The following is a 23420-nucleotide window of genomic DNA, read 5'->3' as shown; positions in this document are numbered from 1 at the left end:
TGTTGAATATTCAAAGATATTTTTCCCATTATTTAAATAAAATAGACATTAAGGTATTTTCACTGAAAAAAATGTAGAATTAAGGTACAACTTTATTAGTCTTTCATCACTGACTTGTATTTGTCACAATTATGTTGTCAAAATTTGACATTTGAAAAAGTGGTCGTAAGATATTTGGTTTTTTATTGTGATATAAATGGTGAATCGATATTTTATTAAGTAAATATTGCAATAAGTAATTAAACTTATACAAAGCGAGTTAAATTGGTATTTAAGTGGCTTGCGAATATCTGCTAGTTTTGAAGAAATGTCCTCAGAAGTTGAAACTCAAGGAGTGCAAGAGAAATCTAAGAAACCTTCAGGTGAGTCCCTAAGTAATAGAAAATTGGAAGGGAAGTATAGCGCTAAGCAATGACTAATTCTATTGATTACTTGGATCAATAATGACTTTGCAACTGTACGTACATATATATGTAGATATTTAAAATTTTGTTCATATATGAATTTAAAGATTTACCTTGACGGGAATATCTTCTCTTCCACTTCAGATTCGGCTTTTAAGCAGCAGCGGCTTCCTGCATGGCAGCCTGTGCTAACAGCTGGCACTGTATTGCCAACATTTTTCGTCATTGGAATTCTGTTCATACCTGTTGGAGTGGCGTTGCTATATTTTTCAGATGAAGTTAGCGAATTCGTTTACGACTATACCAACTGCAAAAGGTTTGGATATAACATGACCTGTGCAGAATATTTGTCTACTAATTATAATGGATCCTGCAATTGTGAAATTGAATTTGAACTCCCAAAGCAATTTACAGTAAGTATTTAAATCTAAGCTAAATGAAACATTTAGGGATTAAACTAAAGAGTTATAATACCAATTTGTATTAGTTGCGATGTAAGTATAAAGAATAATCCTCTACTGATTTTTGTATCATTTAAAGTCAATCGACATTGCGAAATCTGGGCGACTGTCTGTCCGCCTGTCAGTCTGTGCAAGCGATAACTTGATTAAAAAAGGAGGATATGTCGTTGTTGTTGTTGTAGCGGCAGAATTTTGCCGAGTTGACAGTCCTTGGCCGGAATAAATCCGGGGCCGTTCCGGTTACGTAGACCCGACTGTCGTGGGAACGGATATCATTGTCCTTGGCCTTATAGGGAAGGTGTTATTGTAGATGGGCGTAATTGCACTAAAGCCACGTCCACAAAGTGTCCTTATGCGTAAACTATGCTATAATTAAGCTCCAAATTAATATACTAAACTGTAATTGAGTAAAGGGGATTTTAGTAGTAAAGGGTCGTTTTAATTATCGTTTCCAACTTGTTTTGGTTATAGAATAGAATAGAATAGATTAATTTTGAGGTATGCACCGCGACCTAAGGTCTATTGTGCCCTCCCCTAAGTCATATTGACTCATCAAGCCCCAGCATGTTGATAAACTCCAATATTCTGCTGGGTACTAGAGAAGCGATACAATCCCTGTTTGGAAAGATAGATCCCAGGACCTTGATTCTGCGTCTGCAGACTGCTGTGCAGTTCATAAGCAGATGTTCGGGGGTTTCCGGCTCCATGTCGCAGAACCGGCAGTTTGCAGAAGAGGTTAAGCCCATGTCGAAGAGATGCCGAAATTTGATCCTCGGGAGATTAATTACGGCTTTAAACCGTTTAAGCTCGTAACCCCCCATCAGTAACCATGCATGGTGCATGCCTTGAATTTGTTGCCAATGTCTCTCCCTGCCTGCTCTTTCCTTCCTACGGTGCAGCTCTTGGTTCCGGTCCTACCATTTTTGTAGAGGCTGCAGAGCGGGCCAACTCGTCAGCCAGTTCGTTCCCGGCTATACCCCTGTGGCCGGGCACCCAAATAAGTTGTATCGGTTATAGTCGTTTCTTAGATCATATTCTTCAAGTATATCGTCAGTTCAAAGAAAATGTATTGAAATTTTAAATTAAAATTAAGAAAGTATGATAGCAGTAAATTTCCTACGAACTTTGCAATTTGAAATGATGTTTTTCATTGAGTTCTAAAATTAAACAAAAAACAAATTGCCTTAAAATGGACAAACTTCAACCGTTAATATCTTTTAAAATTTCCGTCGCGACATGGAGGTGCAAATGAATTAAGGATTTCGAAATTAAAAAAATATCGACATTGTTTTATCTCCCTTCTTAAACCTTTGGCATACGCAGGACATTTCGGACACTAAAATTTCAAATTGCTTCTTGTTAGTAATTTTCATATTCACTTCAAATAATAGCGCTCATTTCTATCTCGCTCTCAATTGAGTAATTACTACAACGACAAGTAATAGACATTCTATTACCATATCGTTTCAAAATGTGGAATACGAATTTATTTTCAATATAGGACCGAATGTATATTTCTCACAAACCCCTAATGCTATATCAACCAAACTTGCGAATGATTATTAAGTAAAAATCACAACTCTCAATATAACAGTTATGTTGAAAACTACTGAATTATTTTCACAACCAAGACAGCCCAGCGCGGCACCTGAAAGTGGGTGAAATCCCATATCTCAAAGTCAGTGCATTTTAATGTTACATTGATGAGCCATATCGGAATTCAACCACACCTACTTCTCATATAACACAATTTTAAATTCTATTGGGTCTTTCACTAAGTAATTTCGTTTGATAACAACAGCTGATCATATGAATTTTTTCGCAGCCAACTTCACACTTAACCGCTTTACCGTAATATACAAGTATTTGAACATCTGATATAGTGAGGCTTGTTTGTAAAAAATATTCTTAAATTTTTTGGAATAGTTTTTGTTCGGTGCTCTATCGAAGATGGAAAATCGAAAACAACATTTTCGGCATATTTATCTTTTACTATTAAAAGAGTAAAAATGCAGTTCACGCAAGGTGAAAATTATGTGATGTCCAAATTTCGTTCCGGCAATTTTGATCTTGAGGATGCCCCACGTCCTGGAAGGCATCTTAAAGCCGATGTGGATAAAATTAGTCGTTGGTGCAAATCTTCGAGTAACAACTCGAAATATTGCTAACGCGACCATTCACTTCAAAAAATCGAAATCGGATCATAACTTATCAAGCCCCTAATATGTGGAAACTCTTCTCCTGATAAAAAAAAAAAGTTGTAAATGCTTCTCCCAGCCCCAATACCTAATATAAAAGTTTTAGAACTTCCGGTTGAATTTATAGAATATATACGGTTAATATGTAAGATATCTTAATAGAATCTTTGTGGTAGTCAAAATGTGTTATATTTTAATGAAATTAAGTGGGCACATTTCACAAAATTTGGCTTAACGCTGAATGTGAATGAAATCGGTCAACACCTTGATCTTAATCCCATATCCTCAATATTGTATAATGATTACTGATTATCTGCTGACCTTTTCCTGGTATACCCACAATATTAAAATTTAGCCTCTGTGGGTTGATTTTAATATAAATATTTCGGACGCTAAGTAAAATATAGTAATGAAATTAGTGTGTCTATGCCCAATAATACCTATATACCATAAGTGAATAAGATGCGAAATCTGATTGTAATCCATTGGCGTTTCATCGCAATGAATTTGTACGCATCATTTTTTAATATAAAGTTTTCTCAACACCTGAAATATTTCGGAAAAAAAATTATTAACCGATTTCAATTTAAATTTTTTTAAATTTGCTTCCAAGCCGAAAATTATGAAGTAATTGTATGATTTAATGACTTTCAGGGAAATGTTTATATGTATTACGGTCTAAGTAATTATTATCAGAATCATCGACGCTATGTAAAGTCTCGGGATGATGAACAGTTATTGGGCCGTTTGTCGTCGCGCCCATCAACAGATTGCATACCATTCGCTTATGTGGAAGAAAATGGTGGAGATATACCTATTGCACCGTGTGGAGCCATCGCCAATTCGCTTTTCAACGGTTAGTAAGGCAAAAGTATACGTCATTTTTAATACTTGCTAAAATGGATTTCTTTTTTTCATACATACATAGATACCTTATCATTAAAATTCGATGGAAAAGATGTGCCACTACTTAATACCGGCATTGCCTGGCCCTCCGATAAAAGCATTAAATTTAAGAATCCACCAGGAAATTTAACTGTGGCACTTCAACACTTTAGTAAGCCAAAGTTTTGGCAAAAAGAACTATGGCAACTGGACCCTAAAAATCCTGACAATAATGGATTCCAAGTTTGTTACAGTTCCTATTATAATAATAATAATATATCGACATATATTAACTTATAGAATGAAGATTTAATCGTTTGGATGCGCACTGCAGCTTTGCCCAGTTTTCGTAAACTTTATCGACGCGTTGACCATTCCCAACCAGGTTTTCTAAATGGTTTGAATAAGGGTCCCTATACTCTTAATATAGTTTATCGTATGTATTGAATACAAAACTAATTAAGTATATGTGATATGAGAAAATCATATTTATTAAACTTTTGTTTCGCATTTTTGCGCTTAGAATATCCTGTGACGTCATTTGATGGTTCTAAGAAAATGATTTTATCGACGACGTCTCTACTGGGTGGTAAGAATCCATTCCTTGGCATTGCATATATTGTTGTCGGGTCCATATGTCTAGTGCTTGGTGTCGCCTTGTTATTCATACATATCAAATGCAGCAAGAGGTTGGTATAAGCACACAAAACCACTGTCTAAGTGGATAATGTTAAGTTCTTATCCGTACTATTTAGTAAACTTGATAAAAGAAAGAAAAAACATAAAAGGTTTTCAGATAAAGTACAACTTATTATACATTTTGCATTTCAGTACTACGGAAATGATCAACGTCAATCCGCGCACACCCTATTCGTAATCGCAGCACAATTGAGCTGGTCTGAGGTCGCAAAAATGCTTATCTCAAATTAATTTTGATGTGCGGACGTAGTTTGAGGTTTTAAAATGTAATACATAGTTAATGCAAATGGTTTAAAGCTATGATTAGCATAACTGTAGAACATTCAAGCTTGCGGAATTTGTTAATATTTATTCATTTTTTCAGTTTCATTTGTTTTCAAACTATGTAATATTGTCTAAATTATTCTCTACACAATGTTTTTTTTTGTACTTGTTTACCTATGTAGTCTTCGCTTGAAATATTATATATTAATAAAACAATTAACGAAATAAAAGTATTGTAACGAAATAAAGTCGTGAAGAATGAAATTTATATATATAATACAATATCTTATACATTGGAAATAGCGACATTTATTTGAATTACAAAACGGCGTTTTATTTGCTCACAAAAAAAAACTCCATATAACTTTGTACGAGTGCGAGTTATATATAGAAGCTTATTTTACGATTCTCTGGTGGATAGTCCAGCTGTGAGTCGATATAAGAACTGAATCAACTTCTTGTCACTGTTTTCATTAACTAAGCTTCGAAGGTACACTATAATTTAGTAGGATATTCATATAACAGATTTCAGAAAATTCCGGCCATGAACTAATCTGCACAACAGTTATCCCGTCTCATTCGTACTGAATTTAGTAGCGGTGTTGCTAAGAGTTATATGTGCTATACAGATGGAATTAACACTCATTAATTACATTAGATTTATTTACAACCTTAGAAACTATAACGTTCTATTAATTATATAAAAAAATTATCACTTACCAACACGGATATATCGGACCTTCGGCTCTTGTACTCCTGACCACAGATTTTGAAGGACACTTTGTGGCAAAGCCTTTTGGCTTTGTGGCGCCACGCCAAGCTCATCCATTTTAGTGCCGCCTTGTTGTAAACATTATACTAAAGCGAATGTGCTGAATATCGATTTCAAAAGAAATGCCAGTACCCCAATTTCAGAGCACGACATGAGGGGGGAGCGTCAATGGTGAAGTAATGGCAGCGGAAAAAAGGACAACGTCTACCCAAACAGGCGCAGGCGCAGTAGATACCACGCTATGCATGTGGCCTAAAGTTCTGCGATAAACAGGATGAAATATTTGGTGAAAGGGTGGCAGTGTCTTCGCAGAGCACAGCTTTATATGCACGGTATATATACATTTATATATATATATATATGCATGAGTATTTCTCGTATTGTTATTTAAATATACGCTCGGGGATTTTACGCGATGTAGTGTTTTGATTTGGACCGTGGCTACGAGCACACAGAGTGTGAAGAGCAGTAAAACAGCAGCGACAACAAACCTTCAGTGCAACATGACAAAGTGACTGAAACAATAATATAATATGAATGTATATACAAGTAACTAGTTCAATGGTTTCAATATTGTGTAATTATTAACTAAAAATTGCCTTAGCCAATAGAAGCAACAAAAACCAAAAAAAAAATATTTTGTGAAATTATCAAGTGTTTACCGTTTGTGAGTCAGTTCAGTTTGTATAATTAGAAGGATTCATTAATCCACGTACGCAAAGATTCAAAAGCATAATTAAATATCAATATTATGTGTGTATGTGTGCAAATATGTACATTTTTATTACTATTAAAGTGAAAATGTGTTTACGGCAGATTATTTATTTACTAACATTAAAAACAAACAAATAATAATTATGTGCATTAAAAGCACATTTTAAAAGATGCCATGGCACGTTCCATTCCAGAAAAGTATGCATATATGTATATGAAAAACAGTACATACATATGTACATATAGTAGATAGCGTAAAACGGTTGTGCTATATAATACATATATCTATATGTATGTACGTTGTGCAAGGTTGAAATACAGATAATATATAGTATATAAATATAAATATGTATCATATGTATATTCAAGTATATTAGGGAGCATGCGTTGTTGTTATATACATATGTATATGAGGACATTGATACTACATATGTATGTATGTGTATATGTATTTATATATAATATTGATATATACAAATGTATGTATATTTTGGTATATAAACACATATATTTATGGATGTATGTACATATTATAAGTATGTATATGGTTATGCTTTGGTATATAAAACTTGCACGTGACCTAAAATATTTTTGTTTATGTAAATTCATCAAATGATTATATAAGCAATTATTGGATACAACTATGCAAGGTTTTAAGTAATTTACAAACAAATCAATTAAAATAATCTAATATATACATATGTATTATATAAATATATACACACTTATATATACACAATAGACCATAGGTCGCGGTGCATACCTCAAAATTAATCTATATATACATACATACGTATAAATATATGTATATGGATATATAGTAACTTGATTGTACACCCAGCTGATTGTACACCCTTCTTGTGTGCCCCATACGTATAGTTTTGGTCAAAACAGAAGAACCCCAATTGCTATATTTCTCAAAACCAGGAAAACGAAAATAAGCACTTTTTGCATTTACATATTATTAGGTTATACATACCACATATTCACTTATAATAAAACAATATACTAGTTATTATTTCTTCTTATTTGAAAAGTTATACCTAAACTAGTTTAAATTTATTAATAAAATAAATCGATCTTTAAATGAATATCAATTAAATATATTTACGTTCGTAAGAAAGTTATTAAAAAAAACTGTAAAATTACAATGAAGATGTGAAAGAAGCATTGTAGACAAATGGCAAAATATTATTATACCCTGAATGTATATTAAGTTTGATCTATTTTCCTTATTATATAACCTTAATTTGAATTTAATAATTTTTTATATCAAACAACTTTGGCAGAAAGAACTAGCAAAGATTACCGTTCAATGCAAATGGTTGTTCCGTTTTCAGAGCTAGTTATACAAATAATTGCCATTAAAAATTCACCTGCAAGGGTATCGTAGCTTCAGTGCAGTGGAAGTTAACATTTTTTCTTAGCAATAATTTATTTAAAACTAGAAAACACCGCCCACGCCTTGCTGTGGCTAAGATGTAATTAAACTATATTATATTATTCATTACGACGAATAAATACAAGTTTCCAAGTAAACAATCACAAACTTCAATGATTACGATCAAAATACGATCAAAAAAGAATTGTAATGAGATATGTGAGACGTATTGTAAATCAGCACCCTGCCTTACCCCTAATTTACCGACTGTACATAGTAGTTATAGTGTATAGCTGTGCAGGAGGAGAGCAGAAGAGGGCGCGTCGCATGTCCATCGATGGTGATTTTGGGAAAAAGGCCTCCGTTAGGACCTTTTGCAAGAATAAACGAAAAGCTGTGCAAATTTTCACATCTTTCCCTGCTGTGGTTCGGACGTTCTGCGAGTACATAACGAAATAGCGTTTCATTTTTGTATATAATAAGATTTAATGTGTACAGAAACGCGTTTGTTGAAGTGCTTTAGTTTTGGTCAATACTGTATGTATGTTTTCTTTTATCTGTTTATCTGTAAGAAAGCATATTATGCTTGATAAAACGCAAAAAAGAAATTAATATTTAATGCGGTTAACGACACACAACTTTTATGATTACATTTCGGATTTTGCCAAAATTAGCTTGTATTTGAATAAGGAATGTAGATTTTTTTAATACAATTTTCGGGATATAATTTTTGCCATCTCGGTATTGCATACCTTAATTGAACCAAAATGTATAACGTTAGAGCTTTTATATTTTAAAAATGAAATATATAATTATCAATTTAAAATAATTTTGGCCAGCTTCCAAGCAAGTCGCACAAAGAGTTTTGCGTGGTTTTGTTAACAGCCCAAAGAAACAGAAATTTCTGATAGTGCTTTCTGGTAATTTTAGTATATTATATATTAACCGATCTTTTCACCGATAATTAATATATGTATGTACCATATGTATACATAGTATTTCATGTACATATCCATATCAATAGGATCCAAAGTTTCAAATAAAAACTAAATAATGGCACTATACCAATTTGAAATGAGTAAATACCCACTACCCTGCAATTTGAGCGTATATGTTACATATTTTTATTCTAAACAGGGTATATTAAGTTTCCTACGAAATTTGCATCCCCTATAGAATATATGTATATATAAATGATCAGCATGACGAGCTGAATCCATTTAGCCATGTCCGTCTGTCTATCTTTAGGTCATTTGTTCCGGCAAAATATGGGACGGTTTTTTCCATTCACTGAAAATCGCGACATAGGTCAGAGAGCAACCCAATTTTATTCAATTCATTCTTTTTTTTAATTCCGGCCAAACCGGAACGAATGCTCAGCTAAGTCTATCTGTATATATGTGAACTAGTCCCTCAGTTTTTGAGATATCCACCTGAAATTTTGCACACGTCCTTTTCTCCCTGGTTATGAGGAGTGCATAGAACGGCAGAATAGCCTATCAAACCACAACCAAGTGCACCTTATTTGGATGCCTGGTCACGGGGGTATAGCCGGGAATGAACTGGCTGACGAGCTATTTTTCGCGTTCTACACCGTCCATTGCAAGCTCAAGAAGCATCTATTCAACATGGGCTTAGCCTTTCCTGCAAACTGCCGTTTCTGTGACATGGAGCCGAAAACCCCAGAACACCTGCTAGTGGACTCAAAGCAGTCTGTAGACGCAGGCCTTTGGATCCATGTTTCCAAACAGGGAACACATCGCTTCACTAGCACCCAGCAGAATTTCGGAATTTATCAACATGCTGGGCCTAGATGATTCGATATGACTTAGGGAAGGGCACAATAGACCATAGGTCGCGGTGCATACCTCAAAATTAGTCTATCTATCTATCTAACATATTTATTATTACACTATACAATACACGGCCAGTATAGCATAACATTCTTTTTGAAGATCTAATCTTTAATCCCTAGGTACCTTGGTAATTTAACATCAGCTTGTCTGAAAACTCTTACTCTTGTTGCACTTTTTTATACTCTTGCAACATGTTGTATAATAATTTTACATTACCTAAAACTAATCGAGATAGATATAGGGTTATATATGTATGTATATATAAATGATGAAAATGAATTTTTAAAATAGGCGTGGCCCCGCCTTCTAAGAGGTTTAATCTTCATATCTCCTATTCTGATCAAACTATTACAACCAAATTCGCTCAGGACAAATCCACCGCTGTTGACGGTGTAAAAATTGAGGAAATCGGATGATAAGTCCGCCCACTCCCTATATATCGGTTCGGCTAAAAACTATTAAAAGCGCGATAAATTAATAAATAAATGGTCCAAAACATAAAATTTTACACCTGATATCATAAGAGAAAGCTTTATAGAAGCCACTGTCAAAATTTGACGACCAGCTCAACTGATTTTTAACCAAATTCGGTAAGTAGCATTACTCTGACATTCCTATGTTGCAGTGCGATAGTGCTCATATAACAAAATTTTAAATTACATCTGATTCTTTCACTTTCCAGTATATAAATTAATCACCAATGAATGTATCGGGATAAAACTTTGCACGAATATCCAAATCGGGACAAAACTGTTCAACCCCCCAGGTACCGAATATGTGGACGCCAATCCTATTGCCAACTTTTTATCGAAAGTATCAGTCAATCTGTGGGATATATTATAGAAATTCAGAGAAAACCCTTATCTGATAATGATTGGTTTAATCGGAAGAATAATTCCCTTAGTCCCCATATACCTAATAGAAACATTTTCAAACTAAATCATATTAATTAAAATCGGATGAAAACTTGACCGGTTGACATTATTTCGCAAATATTGGTGATGGTATGTGAGGTACCTTTATGAAACTCAGAGATCATCAGAAATGTTAATAATAAGTGGTAATGGCTAAAGTAGATAAAAGCGGTTCAATACTACCTCTATTTCTCATATACCTAATATAAGTTTTTCAAACTTCCGATTAGCTTTATACCGTATATATCGGTAAATATGTAAGATATCTTAACAAAATTAACTGAATGTATAATGTTGGACATACTATAGTTTAATACCGAAAATATTTGATATTGGACTACGAATTAACCAAACCCCCATATATTACATATCATGATTTTCGTTATTCTCACAAACTCTATGCTGAATATGTCGGTCAGTGTTTGAGTTAAATATTTATAAAATTGTTTGAAAATATGTTCTTGAATATACGTGAGTAATGTTAAAAGTTAGTGAAATCAGCCCAGATCTTTAATGCTCCCAATAAACCTTATATAATAATTTCCGACTTCCCACCTGTCTTTAAACCGTTTAGTTTGGTCAAAATGTGCGATATTTTAATAAATTTAAGTGGACAAGCTGTCTTAAAAATTAAGTGGTTTAGCGCTGAATATGAATTGAATTAGTTTAGACCTTGGTCGAAACCTTATATTATAACTTAATATAGTAAAGTCCAATTCTCTGGTTGATGTTTTGCACATCAACTCAATATATTAAATTTATTTATATAATTTTCGCTGACGTGAATTAAAATATAGTCACAAAATAATTGATCTATGATCAATAATATACCATTAGTTAATAAATTACAAATTTGATTGTAAACCATTCAGTTTCGTTGAATAATGAACGGTGAATTCTTTCGCAACATTTATTGAAATAAAATCTTGCCAACACCTGAAGGTATTTCCTGGGATTTGATCCTTGCAAGTTGCAAGAGTATGAAATGTTCGGTTACACTTGATCTTAGCCCTTCCTTGTTTCTGTTAATTTTTTTACGTTGTAGAAAGGGTTTTGGTTTTCCAAAACTTTAGAAAATATGGACGAAAAAGAATAAGTGACACACAGGAGAACGGAAAAAACGATAACAATGTTTGATAGTTCTACAACTAGTTTAATAAACAACGAGATTTATTTTAATCATCTTACTAAGATAACAAAGAAATTCGTAATTACTTGAATTTCTTGGTATTTTAACTACCAACTAAATTATTTGGGTTTTTTCTACATAAGCCTAGAGAGACATCTGCCTAAGAGGAGATTTCTCGCTTCCTCATTTACATGTTCATTCACAACTTTTGTAGTGGGCCTCTGCCTGAAATCTTATTTCTGCGGCGACTGTATTTACATTTAAGTCGCGATCAATATCAGCATTTCTATTGTACTAGGGAGCCTTACATACTCCTTAGCACCTTATTTTGGATACGATGAATAATAGTTATGGTTCTATCATTGACGCAGTCCCACAGTTGCGCACTATATGACCATACCGGCTTAATAATTTGTTTGTATAAAAGTAATTTTTCATGTATGAACAAGGTTGACCTTCTATTTTTGACAATTTCGGGTTTAGTTCAATCCTTTTCATTTTAATGTGCTCTTTCCAACGTTCCACATTTGGCTGTATTGGCATATGTTATGCAGACATCAAAAAGCCTTATACGGTGATAAGTATTTCTTTTGTTCGTGAAATTTGCATGAACCGACTTGTCACCGTTTAGTTTTATTCTCCATTCCTTGGTCCATTTGATTACGGCATTGATCGCATGTTGCAGAAGTATCGCAGCCTTTTCTACTGTATCATCAGCAAAAGTTGCAGTCATACCGTTTGATGCTGACGGTAAATCTCTAGTATGCATAATATACATAAGTGGTCCTAAAATACTTTCCCTAGAAGAGCAAAATACTCAACCGGAAAACATATTTTTAATTTATTCATAAGGCCTTAGTGCCACACAATATCGAACGCCTGCGCAATGTCTAGCAATACCGCTGAGCACACTTTTTCCACTTTCAGGGTTTTTTCATTTCGGATTTTATTCCATGAATTTGTTCTATTGTTCTCTTGTAGAATGCTTGTTTCTGAGGTAAGCTGACTCGATGAGATTAACTGCTTTTCAGCGATGATAGATTTTAATCTTTGGAGAATTAATTTTTCAAAAAGTTTTGAGATTTGTGGAAGTAGGGAAATTGATCTATATGACGAGACTATGTGAGGATTCCTTCTGGGTTTAGGAACCATGACAACTTGTGCAACTTTCCAAAGGCTTAGAAAATGCGACAGATGAATTGATAAATTGAAAAGATAGATGAGCTTTAATAAACTATTGTGTGGTAACTCCTTTAATAACTTTAAGCATTTTAATTTAATTTTTGAGCTCACAAATGGAGATTACTGGGTTTGTTGCATGATCTGGTTGAACATTACTGAAGAACGTATTTTCACTACTCTCGTTTGGATGAAAAGTTTCAGCTAGATGTGTTCCGAATGGCGCAACAATGGAATCCATTTTAAATGGCGCAACATGGCATTTTGGCCGTTTAAGATATTTGGTACTTTTCCAGAGCGAGTAATGATCTTTTTGGTCAGTCGATAGTTGATTCTTAATATAAGTAATTTCTCGATCATTCAGCTGTTGCTCTATTAAGGTTGGTTTTGTCAAATGGTGAGCGTGTTTGTTGCCAATTTCGTCGTAACTGTCTTTTCCTGGTTAGGAGAATTTTTATTTCTTTAGGGTAATTTGAATCTATAATTTTTCGCTTCATCTCCGGAGTATTATCCCAAGCAGCTTGTTGAATTTATTTTGTAAACCTGTTAATTTCTAGATCTAGTTGTGCGATTGTTGTGATTTGTGAACAGTTTATTGTACCCTGAAGTACTTGTTTGAACGAAGTCCAATCTGTATTTTTGTTTTATTGTGTATAGTTTAAAATTCAATTCTTTTTTAATGACTGCTTCACTTAGTGTTAAGTATATTGGGGAATGATCAGAGCTCAAATCTAGCCCCCCTTCTATTGAAGTGTTGAAATTTCGGGATACTTTCCTAGTAATAAAGAAGTCTATTACATCGGGTATTTTGTTGGTATCCTTTGGCCAGTAAGTTGTGGTTCTTGTTGATACGACTTCACATTCTGTTTCCTTAGCCGCCTGCAATAAATTTCGTCCTTTTGATCGCGCCTAACGATCCCAGTAGACATGCAGAAAAAATATTGACAACGTATTGTAGAAAATCCCCTTATACATCTCTGATGGGAGATTTTCGATGGCAATTTCAAAAATTTTCAAAATAATCGCACGTCGAATTTGACGTGACCATCAACGAAGTATGGATCTACTGATACACAGGAACAGTCGAAATAATGGACTTCAGCTGGTGAACCTTTGACGAAGGCGAAGACTATCCTGTCGGTCAGAAATGTGATGGCCACTGTTTTGGGTGATTAATAAAGTATTTTCTCGAAACAAAATTATAAATCAGTTCTTCCAAAACAAAAAAAAATTATAATGATTCTCATTAGAGAACGGCGATAGAGATATACATTAGACACATCTAAGAAAGGCTCTCATAATTTGTTACGGAAAGGTCTTCCGCTTCACAGTTTTTTATTTTTTCTTATTATCAGATAGAAAAATTCAATTATCGCTTCCAACTGCTTGATATTTCGTTTCATAGGCCTTTAAGGGAATTGAATGTTCTACAAAACGGTGTCTTACGATTTTATTGGCGATTTATTTGGTTATCTTAAGGCATTTTTTTATAAATTCTATAATTCAATGAAAAAAATGATTTTAAGTTGCAAAACTCATAATTTTGTAGGAAATTTACTGATCTACCAAAACTGGTCTCTTTTTTTTTCTATTGAGATGCACTGATGTTTGATCATCAATATCTCGTAAATGGTTAAATTAATCGTAAATAAATTGTACAAGACCATTTTGTTTAGCAGTAAATTTCCTACAAAACTATGAACTTTCCGGTTTATAATGGTTTTTATCATTGAGTTATAAAAATCAAAAGAAAACAACAAATTTGCCTTAAAATATACAAACTTCAACCGTAAAAATCTTTTAGACGGTGAGCTTTACGAAAAAATCGTAAATGACCGTTTTGTGCTGCATTCAATTTCCTATAAAACCGATGAAACGAAATATTTTTGGACTTGAATTGTATATTATAATTACCAATCTTAAATGAAAGATCATCCAAAAAAACGTCCGCATTCCTACTATTATGATGTACTACTTAAACATACATGTATGTGTATATACTTGTACGAGCGTGTAAGTTTAAGTATAAATTTATTCTTCTGTGTTAGGTACTCGATAAGTTCCCGATGCATGTGCGGAATGTGAATGTATGTGTCATGAGATATCAGTAAAGATTTTTTATTGTTTTTGTAATTACATACATACATAAATGTATATACATGAACAGGTCGTATTATGTACGAATACAAGTATTTGGAATAATTTCTATAGGTTTTGTTTTAAAGAATTTAGCTCGATTTTCTATCCGTGCTTCTTGGTATGTACAGTTATACTCACGCATACATATGCATGTGCGTGTGCATTCGCTGAGGGAATTCGTAACTTCTGCGCCTGTAGTTAGCACTTAGCCGATAAGCCAATGCACACACAGCCAGTCTTCGGCAAAGTGCGCAGGCGTGGTTTTGCTGATAAATAGCCGCCTACTCTGTACATAGACGTTTTGAACTAAAAACACTGTAAAGATTTTTTAATCTAAGCTTAACAGTCACATTGATGGATTAATTCGTATAAAACTCAGCGGATACGAACCAGCTTATATTCATTCGTGTTTTTAAGTCGGAGTTGAAAGGAAGTGTGAAGAAGTGATTCCTAAAAAGCTGTAAGTAAATTACAAGCCGGTCCGTCATATGGCAATCTAACTGAGTTCGCTTGTTAGCTGCCTTGTGAAGGGCTTCCTTGTGGTTGAAATACAACTGGAAATATATAAATTCTTTAATAATATTTTATAAAAAAGTGCAGTAATATCGCAAATTCCAATGAGAATAATATTAAATACTGAGAAAGTGTTGGCGAATTGAAGGAGCAAAGTGAAACATTTTCTGTAATTTTTAATTGAATTGTTATTAATATTTTTTTTATCAACAATAAAAACGCTTAACAATAATATTATTGGTTATAATTATCAATTATGGAATGAAGGTAATTATATTTTCTACACCGATATTATCCTGATGAAATATGTGGTCTAATTGGTGGGAATAATTGTGTGTGTAATACAATATTCACTATAAATAATTTAGGAATATTTTAAGAATCACGTTATAAAAGTATCAGAGAAATTACAAACTACAAAGTACTGTTATAGTACTATTTAACGTAAAAAAACTGTCAAGGATCACATGACCTCATTGGGAAACCCTTTTACACAAGCTTGTTTTTTGATCTTTTCACTTTGAGGAAGAAATAAAGAAAGTGAAAACTGAAGAGAAAAATAAAGGAAGATCGGAAGACAGAAATAAAATGAAACACGAAAAAAAGTTAACTGGTTGCACCGAAACTAGAACACCCTTCACAAATAAAGAAGGTTTAATACAAAAGCTTTATTTTGATCGGATAGTTTGTATAGCAGCTAAGTATATGCTATAGAGAGTACGATTTCGATACAAGAACTTGTTTTTGGTCGTTCAGTTTGTATGATATCATCATGTATATATTGTATATATTTTATAGAGTCTCCGACGTAGGGAAGAAAGAAAGTTGGAAAGGATCTAATGTGGAGGACAGTGATTTCAACGTTTTAGATTAAAGTTCCAGTTAGAATTCAAATAGTAAAATAACAATATGGTATCTCCTTTTTACTGGTGTTCGTCCAAAAAGAATGCGAATATATGTGTAATAATTGATTTTTTTAGTAGATAGTTCAAATAACTCCAGCAGTAAAACCTTAAAAAGGTACTTCCAGCTATCGATCTTTGAATTTGTATGATAATTGCTAATTCATTTGGGTAAGAAGGAAAGATTATTTACAAATTTCTAATTGAAATACTATAATTAAAATTAATTAAATGTAAATAACTCAAAGAGTGCTAAGCTGTGTTGGAATTTTATTAAAAATAAACTTTTCTTTTACACAATATTTTTCATATTTAATTATAATATTCGGATTGAAGTTTTTTTGTTTTACTTTTAATTTTTAATTCGATTTGTGGGATTTTATTCTTAATTTGTCAATCCGGTATTTGAAATTAGAAATTATTATATTACATTTTTAATAAGGAATTAAATTAAAAGAAAAAATATTGTTAATTCAAATGTCTTTTAAAGGCATCTTTTTTCCGTACAAAATTATATACCAGGATTTTAGTATAAGTCCATTTTGTAACAGTTGGAAAAAATATCTTATTTAATTTTAGCGTTTGTACTTTTGACGCTAACCAGAGAATGGCACTTCTATCGTGTTTTATGCATACGAGTATGTACTTGTGGAATCGGTTTCGATGTTAGCTTGATATTTCTTAATCGAAAGTAACTTTGTAACAACCAGTAGCGGATTCAAAATTTCTTTCTAAAGGGGGTTTCCCTCCAAACTATTTTTAATAATGATGTTATTTCGTAAATTTTTTCTGAATTTAGTTTAAAATTTTTTTCCGCGCTCTGATCTTATGATAGCAGCGGACTCTTTGAATCGATCTATTAACTACAAGTATATACATTATTGAGCAAACTATCCTTCTCCGATATTGGATTTTTGGATCCACCACTGGTAACAGCTGTAGCACACACTTTTAAGTTGAACTTGTGTGTGTTTTCGTGAAACACTCATTTTCTTAAATCGATATATCAGACTTTAGTAGTTGCCTTTTAGTTAGCACCAACCTTTAAAAGACACAAGTATAAATTTGATTTGTAGGACAATTCGATTATGATATATTGCAATACGCAGGCGTTAGTATTTTGATTAAAAAAACTTTCGTGTGTAAATAAAACACTATTTTCGATGAAAAACCCTCTACCAATTTTTAAAAATACCTGTATCGATGTAATTCGCCATATGGCAATTACGAAGCAACATTTTGTAAGAGCTGTGTCCGCAAGCAATATGAAAACCGAAGATGATGAACGCAGTGGATTTTCAAAAGATTAATTTGAATGACCGAAAAAACTCTGACAATCTAAAAATATTAATGAATATTATTGGACTGATCGTTTTCCAATATCTGTATCTGTGTATGCGGTAGACGTACATATGTAAAAGAGATGCGAGCTCACAATCGAGAGAATGCACATCTATCTGAAATCAATGATAGCAAAGTCTAAACTGCTCCGAATTGCCTTCGTATCCACCGTATTCGCATTATACAATATAAAACATTCACGATCATTATTATTTAAAATATTTCGTGTTTAGTAGAATTGAATTAATTTATACGTTCCGGTAAAAATCAACCGGAAGTTCGAAAATATTTTAACTAGTTTTAGAGCACAAGAGCACGCTGTCATCTCAAAATTATTGTCTCCAAATTTCAAAACTATATTTAACAGTTTGACCAATATGTTCGGCAGAAAATCAACACATGCCCAGCGCACAGGTTTAATGTGTAGGTCTTTGAAAAGTTATGGTCCGATCTCGACCAAATGAGGCGTTAGATGCAATGATGGGCAAAGTTTTATTCTGATAACTTAATTGGTGTTTGATTTGTATGTTGTAAAATGAAAAAATCTGACGGAATTTAAAGATTTGTTAAATGTAAAGTAGGCGTGGTTGTCATCGGATTTCCGGGTTTTTATAGTGTATTATAGGAATATTTGGGTAATCTCACGCACCAAATTTGGTTGAAATCGGTCAAGTGGTTGCTGAGATATGTGATTTCACCTAAAGGTGGGCGATGCCACGCCCATCTTCCATTTTTTATTCCTACTCCTGAAGTTATTTTATACCACCTTGGTTGTAAAATTTAAAGCTTGTGACGTATTTATTCAGTGAGTTATCGAATTTTTAGTAGTTTTCAACATAAGTTTTATGAAAAGTGGGCGCGGTTATTATCTCTAGTTTCGCAGAGTATGAAGAGATGCTTCCTACTGCTGAAGGTATTTTATACTACCTTGGTTGTGAAATTTAAAGCTTGTGACGTATTTATTCAGCGATTTATCGAACTTTAGTAGTTTTCAACATAAGTTATATGAAGAGTGGGCGCGAATAAAGGAAAGTCCGATATATGCTTTTTACTCGTATGAAAGCGGAAAAGTATGTAGAGCTTTTGGAAAGTGAGCTTATCCCGTTCGGCGAAGGACTCTATGGCGAAAACTGGATATTTCAACAGGACAACCAATACATGTAACAAAGTACACAAAGGCTTTTATCGAAACACATAACATACCCTTCTGGAGTGGCCTGCCCTTAATCCAGATCGTAATCTAATAGAGGATCTATGGGGCAAAAAACGCATTGAACATATAGTTAGCTATTTCTCTAGGGTATGTTCAGTAAACCATTTAGAGGGTGTGGCCGCGCTTACTTTTTAGTTCACAGGTGTCCCACGCTACTGTGATCGCTTGTACCAAATTACAGTGTATCTTAATTCAAAGCTTAGTTATGGCACTTTATATGAAAAATTATTTTTGAAAAATTACCGATTTGCAATACTGACCCCCCTTGGGTACCAAGCAACAGATTCACCAAGTTTCATTAAGATATCTTGATTTTTACTCAAGTTATCGCTTGTTCTCTGTTGTAACATAAAAACCTGGGCCCGGAATTCTCCAAAACATTAAGTAAATAATTAAAAATTATAATACTTTTGATAAGTGATTAATTCGAACATTTATTTATTACGTTAAACGTGACTACCGATAAAAGAAAGTTTTTTTGCTTTTGTAGATTATCACGAAAAGGCCGGCAAAGCTGTTGTCGCTTTAATTTGCAAAGCGATGGAAAATTAAAACATTTCTTTAGAAGATTTCGACGATAATGGTAGTAATATAACCGTAAATATGAAGGAGCGCAAAATCACACCCACACGCTCACAACGTTAGGAAATTCTGAAATCCGTCATGCCATTTGGCAAAAAATTTTCCCGGATTGATAAACACTTTGAGACAAGTTAAAAAACTCAATCTTACCGCAGAAACTCGTCGGGACGTTAAAAGAATTTTGAAATATATGAACAAAATTGAATGCGTTTTGATTCCTCCATATGGTTTTAAATCCTTTAGTGAATCAATGAAAGAAACTTGGTTTTACAAGAGATCAATTCCCTCATCGACGCTGAAGTTAGAAATATAGACTGCCAGTTTTATGTAATAAAATGTATAATGTCTGTGTGATCATAATTCTTTTTATTTATAAACATAGTACGAAAAGTACAATTAAAAAATATTTAGAGTACTGGCACAAACTACTATTCAATTGCAATAGAGAAGAAAGTAAATTCAAAAGAAATCGTTCTCATTTCTATGGCAGTTCATGATTAAAATCCAAAAAAGGATTCCGTTGATGTATCTGAAAAGTTGTCCAACGAAACTATTCACTTCAGACACGTTTGCACGATGCCAATTTTCAAACCCGTCTTACTCCATACATAAATACGTGAACGTTCGTTTAGTGCTTTAGCAAGGACCAACCACTTTCAAGGGCAGGATTTCCGGACTAGCTACACTGTGCCTTGAGGCACAATAAGTTCCAAAAAATTTAAGATTGAAGGATTTATCTATCTACTCGTATGAGCCAATTCATTCATTATTTATTTTCAAAAGCGTACCACCCAAAATAAACAAGAAAGCAAATTTATTGGGTTAGCAACTTAGTAACTGCGAAGTTTTTTTTTTTTTAAATCAAAGACAATTTTTTCATGGAACTAAATAACTTTATTCTGTAATGTATTGCCCATTTTGATCAATAACCTCTTGCCATCTTTTCAGGCAGCATCATAATCCCACGTTCATAAAACTTCTGGTTTTTATTAGCAAAAAACTGAATCAGCTACGATTTGACATCATCATCATTATTGAAATTTTTACCATTCAAGGAGTTTTGTAAAGATCGAAACCAAGCTCCAATAATTTTTGCCGAGTGACCAAAGATGTGTGTGGCCTTGCATTGTCATGATGGAATACAACACCTTTTCGATTTATCAATTCGGGCCGCTTTTCTTCAACTGCATTGTTTAATTTCGTTAGCCGTTCAATGTAGACAACAGAATTGATCATTCGGTTGGGTGGTAAGAGTTCAAAGTAGACAATTCCTTGATAATCCCACCAAGCTGATAACAACCCCTTCTTTTGATGAATACCTGCCTTTGATGTTGTTTGAGCTGGTTCACCTGGCTTGCTCCACGATCTTTTCAGCTCGATATTGTTTTAAACAACCCATTTTTGATCACCAGTTATCATTCGTTTCAAAAATAGATAATTTTCATTACGTTTCTTTAGCAAATCACAGCTGTTAATGCGTTTCTCTTAGTTCGTGAGGAACCCATGTATCGAGTTTTTGAACATAGCCAAGTTGTTTTAAGTGATTTTCAATGCATGTATGTGATACCTGAAGCTTCTCTGCAATCTCACGTGTTGTACTGTGACGATCCGAATCGATTATTGCTTTGATTAGGTCGTCATAAACTTCAACTGGACGACCAGAGCGTTTTTCATCTTTGAGTGAAAAATCACCAGAACGAAATTTGGCAAACCAATTTTACACTGCCGTTCTTTTATGGCTTCGTCGCCATAAACAGCACATAACTTTTTGTGAGCTTGCGTTGCGTTTTTCCCTTTGCGAAAATAAAAAAGAAAAATATGACGAAAATGTTCCTTTCGATCTTCCATTTTTCAACGAACGCCAAACGAAAACTACGCAACCGATCAAAAACTTTTTTTTTTACTGATTGACAGCTGAATTGCCAGCTATCAAATAACAAAATGTGTTTTACATTTGGACTACGCCGGCAAACCTAAAAATTCAACTGAAGCCATCTAGGAGTGAAATCCGCAATTACTTAGTTGCCAACCAAGATTAAAACACTACGTCGTATTTGACTTATTCTTCAATAATTCAAGTAGTAAGTGGGAAGATAGTTAATAAAATTTAAAAAATATTAGAAACGTTTCTGTAGATAGGGGGCCCACCTTTTTACCCCTGGACCATATAATGAAATAATGATTGGAAAAAATACTAAGTACAGTTAAATCTGGTTAAGAGAGAATTCAAGGGACCGTGATTTTTTTCTCGCTTATAGAGGTTACTTACTAATGCTCTCACTAAAACTCTCTATAGCTAGCTCTCTAGCTTATAGAGGTACAGAAGAGGTTTGTCTCACTTACAGAGGTTTATCAATGACATTCAAAATATTTAGTTGTAAACTTGATAAAGAATAATTTATTAGAGTGATTACAAAGTGATTATTAAAATGCGTAAATACAAAGTAGCAAGTAACAGGTAAATTTTATTTTAAAAAATCAATCAACGTTTTTTGTGTCTCTAATTTTATACTATGTGTATGTCAACCGCCGAGTATTCAAAAAATTTGTGGAGCGTCTCCAAAATCTTTAAAGCTTCTTGCTTTTATGGCTTATTTTCAATTTCTCTATCCGAACTCGGTGACTGATCAGCATCATCGTCCCTTTCATTCACGTAAGCTACGCAATTTTGAATGATTTCATCTTCGGTGAATTCTCTACACATTATAAGTTGTTGTCAGAGCTGTACTGTTCGTTGCTATATATACTTCACAGGATCATTTCTGTAGTCAGTCTTCATTTACTTTCTTTGCGTTGCAAATGATAGTTATGAACTGCAGTGAGAGTGACAAATAAGTTAATACAGTTATTATATTATTATCTTGAATACATGAAAACAACATAGTTTCTGATTCCTAAAAAAAAAAGAATGAGTCATACATAAACAAATTGTCGCTTATAGAGGTAAATACAAAAGAGGCTCTCAGTTATAGAGGTCAGATTGGGAAAAACGACTGTCACTATGGAGGTTTTTTTCTCCCTCATAGACGTTTTTGTGAGGTCAAACTTCAGGACCCGAGAATTATTCTCACTTATAGAGTTTTCTCGCTTACCCAGTTCTCTCTTACTCAGGTTTGACTATATTTCTTTTTTACATCCATAAACATTGACAATCATTTTATTGTTCATTTGACCACCAGTGATGAGAGTACTAAAGAATTCAGCCATTTCTTTCTTACATACACTATATATGGTATTATAAATCGTTTTTAACAATCACCAGTGAACTAACAAATGTGTGTGCATTGGTGAAACAATCAGCCGTTTTTTTTGTGGACCATGATTCACTTTAACTGTTTGCTGTTTTTTGGCGCAATCACCACGTGGCAAATCCCTCACTATCAAAATTATTCCATTAAATTAGCGATAGTGGTAAGCGGAGAGCAGGAAATATGATCTCATCGATATTTAAATTCGGAGAACTAAAAAATTTTGATAAAAATTCATACATATATATGTATGTATATGCATATACAAACGAAGTATAGTACATACACATGAAATTATTGAAAGTATTAATCGAATTCCTATCTTCGCAGTTATATTTTACATATATATTAATTTTTGAATTTTTACGATTCAATATTTAATGTTTTTATTTTTTCAAACATAGGTACATATTATATGATTGGTTTGCGGTCTCATAAAAAATGTGCGTCCTTATCTTTCTCCAAAGTTTTCATCGGGGACCGATGAAGCTACTCAAATGAATGGCTTACGACAGTGGAAAACTAGTCGAAATTTAAATTAATATGCTTGGAAAAATGTATTTTAGTAGTTTTACCGACCTTTTTCGAAATCAAATACAAACGATTTTTTAAGCCACCATATTTTT

At 33.3% G+C, this 23420-nt stretch overlaps 1 protein-coding gene and 2 long non-coding RNA genes across 3 annotated transcripts; 1 reads left to right on the top strand and 2 right to left on the bottom strand.

Annotated features, from left to right (window-relative positions):
- The first annotated feature begins 146 nt into the window (after positions 1 to 146).
- Positions 147 to 5237, top strand: Cdc50 (cell cycle control protein 50A). Its single transcript, XM_014233484.3, has 7 exons — positions 147 to 362; positions 549 to 817; positions 3718 to 3919; positions 3992 to 4191; positions 4249 to 4384; positions 4472 to 4637; positions 4780 to 5237. The coding sequence occupies exons 1-7, from the start codon at positions 308 to 310 to the stop codon at positions 4823 to 4825; spliced, it is 1074 nt and encodes a 357-aa protein (XP_014088959.1). The 5' UTR covers positions 147 to 307; the 3' UTR covers positions 4826 to 5237.
- On the bottom strand, positions 4738 to 6358 carry LOC118682630 (uncharacterized). The gene is made up of 2 exons (XR_004978463.2): positions 5632 to 6358; positions 4738 to 5532 (listed from the first exon to the last, which is right to left on the bottom strand). It is a non-coding gene; the product is annotated as an uncharacterized lncRNA (long non-coding RNA).
- A 15626-nt stretch (positions 6359 to 21984) lies between these two features.
- Positions 21985 to 23211, bottom strand: LOC118682629 (uncharacterized). Its single transcript, XR_011396671.1, has 2 exons — positions 22639 to 23211; positions 21985 to 22359 (listed from the first exon to the last, which is right to left on the bottom strand). It is a non-coding gene; the product is annotated as an uncharacterized lncRNA (long non-coding RNA).
- Positions 23212 to 23420: the final 209 nt, after the last annotated feature.

The sequence above is a fragment of the Bactrocera oleae genome, chromosome 5, assembly GCF_042242935.1.
Source record: "Bactrocera oleae isolate idBacOlea1 chromosome 5, idBacOlea1, whole genome shotgun sequence".
NCBI lineage: Eukaryota > Metazoa > Arthropoda > Insecta > Diptera > Tephritidae > Bactrocera > Bactrocera oleae.
This window is presented reverse-complemented; position numbering and strand designations above follow the sequence as displayed.